This window comes from Lactuca saligna, chromosome 5, assembly GCF_052625555.1.
Source record: "Lactuca saligna cultivar CGN05327 chromosome 5, ASM5262555v1, whole genome shotgun sequence".
Classification (NCBI taxonomy): domain Eukaryota; kingdom Viridiplantae; phylum Streptophyta; class Magnoliopsida; order Asterales; family Asteraceae; genus Lactuca; species Lactuca saligna.
In genome coordinates this window covers 149,565,375-149,579,615 of record NC_136421.1, presented here as the reverse complement: position 1 = coordinate 149,579,615, position 14,241 = coordinate 149,565,375, and the positions used below count along the sequence as shown (strand labels likewise).

The following is a 14,241-nucleotide window of genomic DNA, read 5'->3' as shown; positions in this document are numbered from 1 at the left end:
AAATCAAATATTCGGATATCAATCGGTGAATTGCTAGCATACATGATATAACGACATTGAAATTGAAATCGTGATGCTTCACTGTTGATATTTTGTAACTAAAAGAGATTTTTTGAGTTCTTGAACATCCACACCCACACATGAGATGATTTCTGAAAATCAAACATTCTTGAGCTCTTGATTTTTTGAAATCAAATGGTTTGGGTATGTTTTAAATATGATTTTCCAGAGTAAAAACTAAAGAAGATATTAGGTTCGTCGAAGATATATCATGCGACATCAACATCGACTCATCTTCTTTTTCACCATAAGCGAAGTCAAAGAGCAGCAACATCAAAATCCCATCAATCTTACTTATATCTGTATAGCACCCGATTCAAGGTACTTTTATTTTTGACCCTTGGTATGTAAATATTTTGTAGATTTGGTCCCTAGGGAGCAGTTTTGCCATTTTAGGAAAACCCGTAGTATGCGGGGCATACACATGTAGAGGACAAACCCTAAATTTATGGTTTAAACCCTATTTAAACAACTTATTGAACCTTGATCCTCTAATTTCTCATCCTCCATAGCCCTTTGAGTCCCATTTTGAAACCCTAGCCCCCTTTGAAGAGATTTAACCCTCTTGTGTGTGTTTTTAGTGTGTGTTGGTGAGAGTTGAAGAAGAAGAGCTTGGAAGAAAGAGCTTTGATCAACTGAGAACTTGTAGATCCAAATTTCTCACATCTTTTCCAGCTTCATTGAGGTATAAAGCTTGGAACTTGCTTCTTGTATGCTTAGATCTAGTCTTTATGACGTTTTCGTCCCTTTTTGGTCATATAATGAGATCTAGCAGTTTTCTTACACTCCAGAAGTTAGGAGTTGCTTCTCTTGATGTTTCTGAGGTCCCTATTCCATAAAGTTAGCATCTTGATGGTCGTGGATCAACCATGCATGTGTTTAGGTCCATTTGGTGAACGTAGAATGCTACAAGTAAGGTTTGGGTTATCTTGAGCCATAAAAGGCTCAAAGTTCATGACTTTATGGATTAAAATGTTCCTATATACTTAAATCTGAATTTTGGATGTTTGGTGGCAATAACTAAGCACTTAATGGAGAAAGTGCTTAATGACGCGTATGTTGGGTGTATGCAAGCGTACGTCGCGCATACAATGTTGAGTCCCTGATCCATGAACGCGACCTAGTATGTCGGGCATACGTTTGGTACATGGAGTGTACTCGACTTGATCCATGGGATTTAGGGTTTGGGCTGTTTTTAGGCAATCGGGAGTTGTGGGCCTTGTTGGGCCACTAGCCTTCTGACTTTGGGCCATTGTTAGGCTTTGGGCCTCCTTGGATGTGTTCATTGTACTTTCAATACATATCTTAGTAAATGGATGTTAAAATGGCCAAATCCCTAGGATAGCGTAGTACCTAAAAGTTATGCTGGCCAAATATAAGGGTATGCACCGTACTTAGTTGTTACTCTGCCGAAATATATTGTTTTCAAATAACCATGATTAGGGTATATATATGAATACTTATATATACAAAATAATCATAAGAAGAGATATAAGAAATTGAAAGCCAAGGTAAAGACTTTTTACCTCCAAATGAATGCTAACACGATGTAGATGCTAGATCTACAAGCTTATTCTCGTCCCAAGCCTCTAACTCTTCAAGCCTCTTTAAGAAATGCACCAAACACACACTTTTAGCCTCACACACACTCAAAATAGGGGTTAGCTCGATTATGGTTTCTCTTTGGTCGTGAAAAGGTGGTAAGGATGCTGGAGGGGAGGACTTAAGGTCCTTTAAATAAGGTGCAAACCCTAAAAATTAGGGTTTTCGTGTCCAGCCTCAACTCGTCGAGTTGGGTCCTCCAACTCCTCGAGTAGGTTCTAGAATCTACGCAACTTTATAAGTTTCTACATGATGAGTTGGGGGAACCAATTCGTCGCATAGGTCAAGAATTATGAATATAAAAGCTTTAAATAAATATTTGAGAGCCGGGATGTTACAAACGTTATCAATGTATTTCCTTCCAGGTGCTCTAGTGAAGATATCACTATAGTGTGTCTTCAATGTGAAATAGTTGTCATATCCTTCTGCAAACACAAAAAAATAAAGGGTAAAGTCAATGATTTCTCTATGTGAACACAATCGACCAAGAAAAAAACAAGTTTTGTTGTAGTATCGTACCATATCTTTTTCCCAAGTCCTGCACGGTTGCAAATTTTTCTTGAAAACACCATATTGATAGCACAATTACAATTCCTTATGCTTAAACCGTAAATCCCAATTTTTGTTCTTACTTCTACGATGGAAATGGACCCGATGATTACAAATGTAACTCGGTATGTTCTTGGAAGAGGGACGGGTAGTGGAATTGACGTGCAAACAATAAGTAATCATTTCATATTAAAGAGGGAAGGTTACAACTGAAATGATGAAGTTGCCCCTGCAATATAATATTGAAAAATGAGTTAACAGTGAAATGCTAACGGAGTGAGCCGGAAGGACCAAATGTTAAATTTTTTGAAACTACAGGGACGATCCATGAGGTTTTTGAAAATTAGGGACCAAACTTTAGCTTTTGCGAGACCATAGGACAATTTTTGAAGTTTTGTTTTTTATTTTGTAAAAGTGGAACAAATGGAGTTCTGTTGAGGTCAAAGAAAGCCAACGTAGGCTGCCTTCACAAACCCGAATCAAGGCTTCCAAATCTTCTCTCCTGATACTAATTTGCTCCCTATCGACAGACTCAAAGCTTTGCAACAATGGCGACATCAACAGTATCGTCCTCTTCGTCATATTTTACAGGGAAATCGGATGAAGAAATCGAGGAAATGCTTGATCGAATGCTTACTCGATTGGCCCTTTGCGATGACCCCCAACTCGAAAACTTGCTCCTTAAGTTACTTCCTGTTACCATTTCCTCGCTCTCACGTCCATCCTCTGCCGTCAGAACCAAGGTATTGTCTGCGAATTCACTCTTCTTACCCAGTTTGTGTCTGTAGGTTGCTCAATTCGATTAAAAGTGTCTGACACCTCCTTTATGAAACCCGTTATAGTTGTATTAATTCGACTTCTGTGACGAGCTATTAGATGACGTGTTGTTGCTTATGGTAGTATAATCTATATCATGTTACTTAATTACGGTTAGGAGGCAAGATGTTCGTGTGTTAATATGCGATGAACATGAGAGCTACACTTTCATTTCCCATATTAAAGAGGTTTTATGACTTCTAAACTGTTTGAGACAGCTTTGCTATCTGCACCAAGTTTTGTCACTTTTGTGAAATCATAACAACATCCTTATGTAATTAGCATATGAAATGCACTAGATTCAACACCCAAAATCATATTTCTTTTGAAACCAAAGAAGATACTTTTTTTCTAGTTAGACTCTCCTAATGGTCGTTGAGAGGTATTTGGAGTTTTTCTTACTTGGTTCCCCCTCCTTTCCACCATTTAAGATCATTTTCTGAAACCTTTAACACTAACAAGTTTCTTAAACTCTAGGTATCAAGTATCAATTACTTTTACTTTCATATCTAGTAAACTTCCAGTTGAAAGCAAATTGATCTGCTCTGTATTCTTCTGTCTTGCTACCCTAAATGTTCATATGTTTCTGGTTGATTTTGAGTTTATTTTCACTATTTAGATGGCTGTGAAAATTTGTTAGTTTTTGTTGATTATAATCAGGTAATGGAAATCCTAAGCCATGTCAACAAGAGAGTGAAACACCAGCAACAAATAGGTTTGCCTTTGGAAGAATTATGGGAATTGTATATGGAAGCTAATGCTGCTCCAATGGTTAGAAACTTTTGCATTGTGTACATTGAGATGGCATTTGATCGTGTCAGCAAAGAGGTTTGTATTATTATCTTTTCTCTACGGATTCTCTAAAGAATATTTCTTTCATGCATCATGCAAGAGTTTGCAAATCACTTTTCTAAAATCTGTCTTTCTTGTAAACAATTCAGAAAAAGGAAAATATAGCACCCACTATGATAGCTAACATCTCAAAGCTCCCTCCTCAACACCAAGATATAGTTTTCAGAATAGTCATAAAGGTATGTTTTACTTCCAAGTTCTATCTTCTAACCACTTTTGACATTGATAATGCAGTCTTCCATTATTTGTTTTTCACTATATGCATAACTGATGATTAGTATACACCATCCATCTGTTTTTAGGTGATTGGTGAATGTCACTCAAGTAAAATTAGTGATGAAATTGCTGCAAAGTATAAACTCATAAGTGGATCTCAAGACAAAGAGATGTTTGTTGAGTTTTGCCTTTATACACTTTTGTATCAACCATCATCCATTAGGTTGGGATCCAGTTTGCTTTTTAGTACTTCTTTTTTCTGTTCAATTGAATATCATCATACATATCTTTCTTGAATCTTAATAACTCAATAATGCAGTGGGGGATCCCCACCTGGGCTTTCAGTTTCTCAAAGCAACCGTGTGGCAGGGAAGACTCCACTGAATCATGACATGCTTCTCATTAGAAAGGTGAAGCTCATGGCCTGTTTTACCACTTATCTCTGTGTTCTTGTAATTTACTCTTTTTCTTTTATTAATGATTTTCTTCACCTTGTTTTCTGCTTTGTAGTTGGGTTTGTTGAATGTTATAGATGTCATGGAGCTTCCAGCTGAACTTGTATATCCTCTCTATGTTGCTGCATGTGTTGATAGGTACATGCTTGTTGTTTGTACTTTATATTTCATCCAATGAATTTTATTGCATCAAAATGTCATTATGTTTTTGGGTATTGTTCTTTCAGACATGAGCCTGTTATTAAAAGAGGCGAGGAACTTTTGAAGAAGAAAACTTCTGGTGTACAATTAGAAGATTCTAAGCTGATAAATAGGCTGTTTTTGCTATTCAATGGTATGGAAACTTGAACCATTTGTTATCTATATGAAACAGGAAACTAATCCCTCTTATTTCTTCTAACTATCTCACAACTAACTGACTAACCCCCTTTAATCTCCAAATGAATTGACTAATCTACCCTTATTGTTTATAAGGGAATGTTGGAGCTGAACATATTGCTCAAGATTTGAGGGTCAGTCCTGGGAATCCTGCTTTACGAGTGAGGTTAATGTCGGTATTTTGCCGGTCAATTACAGCAGCAAATAGTTTTCCTTCAACTTTACAGTGCATATTTGGCTGCATATATGGTATGTATTAAATAATAAATTTTAATGTATGTATTGGTTTGTATATCTATTATTGGATTTCTTTTAAATGTTAACAATGTGCTAAAAACATCTGTTACTTTTAGGAAATGGTACCACATCAAGGTTGAAGCAATTAGGAATGGAGTTTACTGTATGGGTTTTTAAGCATGTAAGTGATATTATTTTTCTTTTTTATTAATAAAATTACTTTGGAAGAAATTTATGTTACAATGTTCCATGGTCAACACAATAAAGAGTCACGTTTTAAAAAAAAAGTTCTTTATCTATAAAAATATACAGGCAGAAATTGAGCAGCTGAAACTAATGGGCCCTGTTATACTTAGTGGTGTTCTTAAGTCCCTTGATGGTTATACAGGTTCAGAATCAGGTGTTTATCTTAAAACCTTTTAAATTAATTTGACTTTTTTTTTTGTTGGTGGAAATTTTAAGAACTTATTATATTTGTTTTTGATATCGCATTGATTATAGATACAATTGCACGTGAGACCAAAACCTTTGCTTTCCAAGCAATTGGATTGCTTGCAAAGCGCTTGCCTCAACTTTTCAGGTTTTTATTTTTATTTATTAATTTTCCATCCATTTACTAATTTTTTACCATCATTGACTTATGTTATGGTGTATGCTTATTCTTCAGAGATAAAATTGACATGGCTGTTCGGCTTTTTAATGCTTTGAAATTAGAGTCTCCATTAATTCGTCTGATTGTCCAAGAAGCAACCAACTCTCTTGCTGTTGCATATAAAGTATCACCTCCAAATTCAAATCAACTCACTTTTTGTAACTTTTTACTTCCTTTTCTTATATATCCAATGATTTCTTAATCCTGTTTTGATTGATTGTCAGGATGCACCAAAAACAGTCTTAAATGATTTAGAGTCACTTCTCCTGGAAAATTCTCAAGTGGTAAAAGTCCATTAACATGCTAATTCTTCACATATCTGTTTTTACTTTGTTGATGCAAGAAATAGCAACATACTTTCATTTATATGTTTCTTATAGCATCCTACTTTCATTTCTTCTTATTAACTCATTGTACTTTGAGAAATCTACCCTATTATAGCAATATCATCCAATTACAAAGCAAATTTCACTGCTATTTCTTTGTAGTTTTTTCAAAGTACATTGTCTTAACAAGAAACAAATTGAAAGTACAATGCCTTGATAGGAAACAACTTGGAACTATAATGTTGTAATACAAACAAATAAACAAAAGAACACTGCTATTTTTTGCATTTAACATCTTCTAAATTCTAATCCATGATGTTATTCTTATTCCCACAAGGAACAAGGTGAAGTACGATTTTGTGCATTAAGATGGGCTACAACCTTATTTGACTCACAACACTGCCCAAGTCGATTTATCTGTATGCTTGGTGCTGCAGACACTAAACTGGATATAAGGTTTGTTTTTATTATTTATATTAATCGTTTTTTAAGAATATATTAATTAATATTTATTTCTTTACAGGGAGATGGCATTGGAGGGTCTCTACCTTGGGAAAGATCAAAGTAGATCCACTAGTGAAACCCTAAATCACAAATACCCTAAACTGTCAGACATGCTAGATTACATTGTTAAACAACAGCCTCAATTGCTAGAATCAAGTGAAATTAGGGAAGAACGGCTTCTTTTTCCATCTCAGACATATATTGCTGCAATTAGGTTTTTGTTACAGTGTTTTGAGGCTGATGTAGATCAAAAGATTGCAACAGAAACAAGTGTAGGGAAGATGTGTTTATTGTTGGAGCATGCAATGGCATATGAAGGTTCTGTTGAGTTGCATGCAACTGCCTCCAAGGCTTTGATTGAAGTTGCATCTCACTTTCCAGAGGTTTGTGATTTCGTTAATTAATTTCTATTATTGTTTTTATAGTTCTGATGTGTAGTTTAATTTTAGGTGTTGGCTTCTCGTTATGCTGTTAAAGTATCATGGTTAAAGCAGTTACTAACTCATGTGGACTTAGATACACGAGAATGTGCAGCTCGTTTACTTGGAATTGCTTCTTGTGCTCTTCCTATGGCTGCTGCTTCTGATCTTATTCATGAACTGATTTCATCTATCAAAGGATCAGTAAAGTCAAGGTTTGTGCATTACAATGCTTTTAAATTTTTATGCTTATGGATGCTTTTTCTTTTTGTAATTGTTGGAGAAGAAGGGCATGGTTGGTTGGTGGATCTTGATGGAATTGGAATTTCAGATTCCATTCCATGGTGTGTTTGGTTGCCAAATGGGTGGATTCCAATTCCTGCAGAATCCTTCTATTAGGTGAACTAGATTGTAGGGGGGGGGGGGGGGGGGGAGGGGAATTCAATTCAATTCTTCATCTTTCATTAAAAGACCAAAATACCCTCATTATATATGTACAGCAAACAAAAAGTATTATTGTATTCCATTTCATTTCTTGTCAACCAAACACATTACAATTTATAATTCCTTCAGATTCCGATTTCCTTGATAGATTCTATCAACTAAACACCCAATAATAGAGTCACTGATTGGGTTTAACATTGTTCATCAGGTTTGAAATTCAGCATGGAATTTTATGTGCTCTTGGATATGTCTCTGCAAACTGTTTGTTAAGAACTCCTACTGTAAGTCACCCTCATCTCTCTTGCTCAAATCTGTTCATCAACCTTCAATCTTTAAAAACAAGAATGGATTTGACACTGTATAATTGTTCTGCAGATCACAGATTCATTGCTTCAAAACACACTGAAATGTCTAGTTGATGTAGTGAATTCTGAAGGTTCTACATTAGCTTCAGTTGCAATGCAAGGGCTAGGTCATATTGGGCTATCTGCCCCACTACCAAAACTTGCTCATGACTCTCACACAGGTGAATCTAGAGAACTATATGACATGCTTATCTATTTAGCTACTGCTAACTACTTGCTAATTCTTTTAACTTCAGATGATGTCTTGACGTTTTTACGTGAAAAGTTAAGCAAGATTCTTTCTGGTGATGATACAAAATCAATTCAAAGAATTGTCCTATCTTTGGGGCATATGTGTGTCAAGGAATCATCTTCTTCCATCATCAATGAGGCACTTGACTTAATCTTTAGTCTTGCTCGATCTAAGGTAGATAAAATTTCTTCAGATTACTCTTTCTTATTTTCTATGTAGTTTTATTGATTTATTTGTTTATTTGTTTTAGCACCCTACTTTCGTTTTTTTTTTTTTTTTCCCAAAGTATATAAAACTACATTTCAATTTTGAGCAGGTTGAGGATATTCTGTTTGCTGCTGGTGAAGCTCTTTCATTCTTATGGGGTGGAGTTCCAGTGACAACAGATATGATCCTGAAAACCAACTACAGTTCACTCTCCATGACTTCAAATTATTTAATGGCAGATATACCCTCAGCTATCATCCCAACATCTATTGGGCTTGAAGGAAATGAAGAGTGCCATGTTTTTGCTAGAGATACAATTACTAAAAAACTGTTTGATAGTCTATTATACAGCACCAAAAAAGAAGAAAGATGCAGTGGAACTGTTTGGTTAGTATCACTCACAATGTACTGTGGTCAACATCCATCAATTCAACAATTACTTCCAGATATTCAGGAAGCATTTTCACATCTAATTGGTGAGCAAAATGAACTCACACAAGAACTTGCATCTCAAGGTTTAAGTATTGTATATGAACTTGGTGATGAATCAATGAAGAAGAATTTGGTAAGTGCATTAGTTGGCACGCTGACTGGGACAGGAAAGAGGAAAAGAGCAGTGAAGGTAAAGTTATTTATTATTTCATCTTTGTCATAAGTACATACTTATAAATATAATATGGTGGTGTGTATTTAAGTTTTTAGGGGTTTTGTTGTTTTAGCTTGTTGAAGATACTGAAGTATTCCAAGAGGGGTCGATTGGGGGAACTTTGAGTGGAGGGAAACTTAGTACTTACAAGGAGCTTTGCAATTTGGCAAATGAAATGGGACAACCAGATTTGATTTATAAATTCATGGATTTAGCCAATCATCAAGCTTCTTTGAATTCCAAAAGAGGTGCTGCTTTTGGATTCTCAAAGATTGCCAAGCTGGCAGGTGATGCATTACAACCATATCTTCGCCAGTTGGTTCCAAGGCTTGTAAGATACCAGTATGACCCTGATAAAAATGTTCAGGTATATGGAGTTTTATAATTGTTATTAACTTATTATTATTATTATTATTATTATTAAGTTGAACTCTTTTATTTTTTGTATAGGATGCAATGGCACATATTTGGAAATCACTTGTTGCAGACTCGAAAAAAACTATTGATGAATATTTGGATCTGATTATTGAAGATATGTTGGTACAATGTGGGTCTAGGCTTTGGCGTTCCCGTGAGGCTTCCTGTCTTGCTCTTGCAGATTTAATCCAAGGGCGTAAATTTAATCAGGTTATTATTATTATTTTTTTTTCAGAAATTATGTCTTCAAACATTTATTTGCTTAACTCCTGGGAATTTTGAAGCATCACATGAACACCATAATAGAAATAGCAGCTCAGTTTTACTTTTTTGTTTATAATATCATGCCACTCTTATTTCTTCCTGTTGCAGCACTTATAGCAATGTCGCCCAAATACAAAGCCATTTTCCCTTTAATAAGAAAAAAATCAGAAGTACAATGCTATAATTGGGTAGATTTTTTCAAAGTGCAATGGTATAATAAGAAAAATAATGAAAGTAAAATGCTGTAATTGGGTAGATTTGTGTTAGTAAGAAAAGATTTGAAGTGAAATGCTATAATTTTGGGTAGTTTTTTTTTTTCAAAGTACAATGCTAGAAGAAAAAGAATTAGAAGTAGAGAATGCTACAATAAAAAACATAAAAATGAAAGTACATTGCTATTAACCCTTGTCTTTGATTCACTGATGCTGATCAATGAAAAAAAATACACTTGTATTGTAGGTTGGGAAGCATCTAAAGAACATATGGACAGCTGCATTTCGTGCAATGGATGACATAAAAGAGACTGTTAGAAAATCAGGGGAAAGACTATGTCGTGCTGTTACTTCATTAACATTAAGGCTTTGTGACATATCTCTCACTGAAATTTCTGATGCAAAAAACACAATGGATATTGTTTTACCTTTGTTGCTCACTGATGGAATTATGAGTAAAGTTGATGATATTCGCAAGTCATCAATTACCATAGTCACAAAGCTTGCAAAGGTACCAACTCCATCACCAATCTAAAATTTTCATTTAATTTTAATCTAAATTTTAATTCCTTTTTTTTTTTTGTTTTCAGGGTGCAGGCATTGCAATCCGCCCACATTTATCTGAATTAGTTTGTTGCATGCTTGAAAGCTTATCAAGTCTTGAGGACCAAGGACTGAATTATGTTGAGGTTTGTCTAAAATTATATGTGCTAATATAGGAAGAGGATTGCTTTTGCTTTATTATAAAATTAGATGCATGAAATAGCAACAAAATTTAAGAATAAATTACATTGTTGGTTCCTCAGTATAGCTGTTTTTTTTTTTTTTTTTTTTTTTTTGCATTTTTATTTGAGCTTCTTTTACTGTTTTTTGTCTCTGTTCTAAGTAAAATGATTGTTTTTGGTCTGTGAGTATAGCTTATTTTTACAATATTGGTCCAATAATAAAATTAAAGCATGTGTATGTTGAAGTACAATTCCTTAATAAGAAAAAAAAAATGTAATAAAAAGAAATGAAAGTAGGTTGTTATTTCCTGCACTTAGCCCTTTGTTATATACTCTTGAAAGTATGTTGCATTTTTTTGTACAACAGATGCATGCAGCAAATGCTGGGATACAAACAGAAAAGCTTGAAAACTTACGAATTTCAATAGCCAAAAGCTCTCCACTTTGGGAAACCCTAGAGTTATGCATAGATGTTGTTGATGACCAATCACTAGAACAGTTGGTCCCACGTCTTTCCCAATTAGCTCGATCTGGTGTTGGCCTAAATACTAGGTATATTTATATTCATAAATAATAAATAAATATAACCCACATTTCTTTCTTTCTTTACAAATATTAAAACCTATTAGTTAATTGCATTTGAAATTTGTGCACAGGGTTGGTGTGGCAAGCTTTATTAGCCTTTTAGTTCAAAAAGTTGGTGGAAGTATTAAACCATTCACAAGCACACTTCTTAGACTCCTGTTTCAAGTAGTGAAAGAGGAAAAAAGTGGTGCATCCAAACGAGCCTTTGCAAATTCTTGTGCATTTGTTATAAAATATGCAGCCCCTTCACAAGTCCACAAACTCATTGAAGAAACTGCTGCTTTATATAATGGTGATCGAAATTCACAGATTGCATGCGCCCTTTTATTAAAAAGCTACGCATCGACAGCTGGCGATATCTTAAGTGGATATTATGCAACAGTTGTTCCAGTTATTTTTCTCTCAAGGTTGCTTAGCTTCTTTCTCAAAAACACATTATTAGTTTATTACCTTTTTTTTCTTTTACAATGATAATATATAATTTGAATTCATATTGAGGAACTATATATGCAGGTTTGAGGATGATAAAAACGTGTCTAGTCTTTATGAGGAATTATGGGAAGAGAACATGACAAGTGAACGTCTCACACTTCAGTTATATGTAAGTGAGATTGTTACTCTTATAACTCAAGGCATTGCTTCATCATCTTGGGCTAGTAAAAGGAAGGTAATTTTAATTTTTAATTTTTTAATTTTGTTCATTTTCACTTCTTGTAAGCTCCCATTTTTAATGAATCACATGGTTATTTTTGTAGGCAGCTAAAGCAATTGTAAAGCTTTGTGAAGTGTTGGATGAATCTTTATTTTCATATCATCAAGTGTTGCTTACATCTCTTATGAATGAGATTCCTGGACGTATATGGGAGGTAGGTTTATTTATATGATATGCTTGTTGGAAGTTCAATAGGGGAGGGGCATAATGGACTTTTTTTTTTTTTTTCACATGGTACAGGGAAAGGAGGATCTACTGGAAGCCTTGTCTTCTCTTTGTACATCTTGTCATACAGCAATTTCTGCTGCTGATCCATCTTGTGAAAGTGCCATCTTGAATGTGGTAACCTCAGCATGCAGTAAAAAATCCAAGAAATTTCGTGATGCAGGCTTTCGATGTCTAGAGAAGGTAAAAAAAAAGTCAATCCTCTTCTACTAAAGTCAACACTTGGGAGAAATTTTCAGTCTAGGTTTAATATTTTCAAACAATGACTTGGCTTGTTACATATGTGATATGGTAGGTTCTAAAAGCCTTCAAAAATCCAGACTTTTTTGGTGTGGTGTTCCCGTTAATGTTTGAAATGTGCAATTCAGCATTCAACTCTCTATCCAAACAAGTGTCTTCACCAAATGACACTGAAAAAGCAGGTCAGATAGATATACTTTTTTTTTTTTATTCGATGAAAATATAAAAATGTTGCTATTTCTTGCATTTAAGTAGTTTACTTTGATATAATGCATGCAGAGGCACATGAGAAAGAGGAATCTTCTGTTCCCCATGAAAAGATTATTGATTGTGTTACATCTTGTGTTCTTCTTGCTCGATTAAGTGACATTCTTAAATGGCAAAAGGATTTGGTACATGTGTATCTAAACTCCCTAGCACCTGCTATTCCTTGGATAGGTATGCACTCGAATAATCAAATTCTTTTTTTTTTTTTTTTTTTTTTTTATATTTCATTTTACCTCAACTGAGAAAAAACCAAAAAATAATGAGCCCTTTTGAAAAACTGACTTTAATCATGCTCGAGTAAAGTTTCGTTTTTGGTCCCTGAGTATACTTTATTTTTTCAATATTGGTCCTTATTTGAGGTTTTTGATCATTGTTTCATGTAAAATGATTATTTTTGGGACGAAAGTTGATAAAATCTGTTATCTTAGGGACCAAAAGTTGTCATTTTACTTGGAACATGGACCAAAAACGTAACAAAAAACTCAAATAAGGACCAAATCTGCAATACAACTTTTTGGGACCAAAGTTGCAAAAATCAGATATATTCAGGGACCAAAAATGTAAAATTTAGCACTGGTGGTTGTGTATTCACTATTCAGATATAAATCTGTAGAATGTGTTTGTTGAACAGTTAAAGTTTCGGTGTTCACATCAATTAAAGAGTTATGTTGGAGGATAAATGAAGGTTTAAAGGATTCTGATAAATCTAGCCAACAGCTTGATACATCAGCATTAGCTATAGAGGTAATAAAATTTCTTTTTCAACCTTTTTTTTTCCTCAAGTAAATAATCTAATTATATACTTTTTTTTTTTTTTTATACCTTCAGTTGTTTTATTCTTTATCACCCAAGGTGATTGATTGTATATCCATAGTAAAGATTGCACAGGTATGTCATTCTTTCTCATCTCATGCTGTTTCTTTTAAATTTTAATCATGATCATGGTAAATGACCATTTTGCCCATTTGTTGTCAGGTTCACATAGCTGCTTCCGAGTGCCTTCATGAACTAACCAAGCTATATAGAGACCTTCCGGAAGCATGCATAGCAGAGATACCTTTTAAAACTGAGCTTCTCCATCAATGGGAGATTGAAAAAAACGAACAGGCAAAGTCATATATGAAGAACTGCATCGACATTATTGATACTATTCAACACAAAATTCTCTAGAACAATTTTTATCTTCCCGGATTTTGTACATTCATAAAACTTTTTCTTTTTTCATTGTGTGTGTTTTTTAATCTCACAATCTTGAAACCCTAGACTTGGTTATATACCATAATTGATCTCAAGAGTCCAACACTTGTATCAATTCTTGCCCTACGTTTGGGATTTTTGTTTATCAAGTGATAATGTCGACAATTAGATTCTAGACGTGTATATATTTACGTTAACTATTACAGCAATTAAAATCTAAAAATAACTAAACTGTAGTGATTATAATCTAAAAATAAACAAACAACGTATGATAATAATAGACACAATTACGTTTTTTGGTCGTCTAGAACATGGTCCACGAGCAGAGCATACAAATGATCCAATAAGCAGTAATTTTAAGTTTTTAGACTACCATTAGTATAGAAATTATTATTATTTTAAGAAAAGTTAATAATGATAAGTTGATAACCAACACA

The 14,241-nt window shown here is 34.3% G+C and overlaps 1 protein-coding gene across 1 annotated transcript; it reads left to right on the top strand.

The window, feature by feature from the left end:
* Positions 1-2,646: 2,646 nt before the first annotated feature.
* Positions 2,647-13,977, top strand: LOC144996886 (ARM repeat superfamily protein). The gene is made up of 34 exons (XM_078956663.1): positions 2,647-2,954; positions 3,688-3,855; positions 3,969-4,058; positions 4,182-4,318; positions 4,415-4,505; positions 4,606-4,688; positions 4,778-4,884; positions 5,025-5,177; positions 5,282-5,346; positions 5,478-5,565; positions 5,667-5,745; positions 5,833-5,941; positions 6,042-6,101; positions 6,481-6,599; positions 6,667-7,030; positions 7,097-7,281; positions 7,719-7,791; positions 7,886-8,036; positions 8,112-8,281; positions 8,424-8,936; positions 9,034-9,327; positions 9,411-9,587; positions 10,101-10,364; positions 10,444-10,542; positions 10,946-11,130; positions 11,235-11,570; positions 11,677-11,830; positions 11,919-12,029; positions 12,116-12,283; positions 12,396-12,522; positions 12,620-12,778; positions 13,239-13,351; positions 13,436-13,495; positions 13,583-13,977. The coding sequence occupies exons 1-34, from the start codon at positions 2,760-2,762 to the stop codon at positions 13,775-13,777; spliced, it is 5,442 nt and encodes a 1,813-aa protein (XP_078812789.1). The 5' UTR covers positions 2,647-2,759; the 3' UTR covers positions 13,778-13,977.
* The last annotated feature ends 264 nt before the right edge of the window (positions 13,978-14,241 follow it).

Coding starts and splice junctions, on each gene's coding strand:
- LOC144996886 (XM_078956663.1), top strand. CDS start 2,760: ATGGCGACATCAACAGTATCGTCCTCTTCGTCATATTTTACAGGGAAA. Junction 5,178..5,281: donor CATATTTGGCTGCATATATG/GTATGTATTAAA, acceptor TGTTACTTTTAG/GAAATGGTACCACATCAAGG. Junction 5,942..6,041: donor CTCTTGCTGTTGCATATAAA/GTATCACCTCCA, acceptor ATTGATTGTCAG/GATGCACCAAAAACAGTCTT.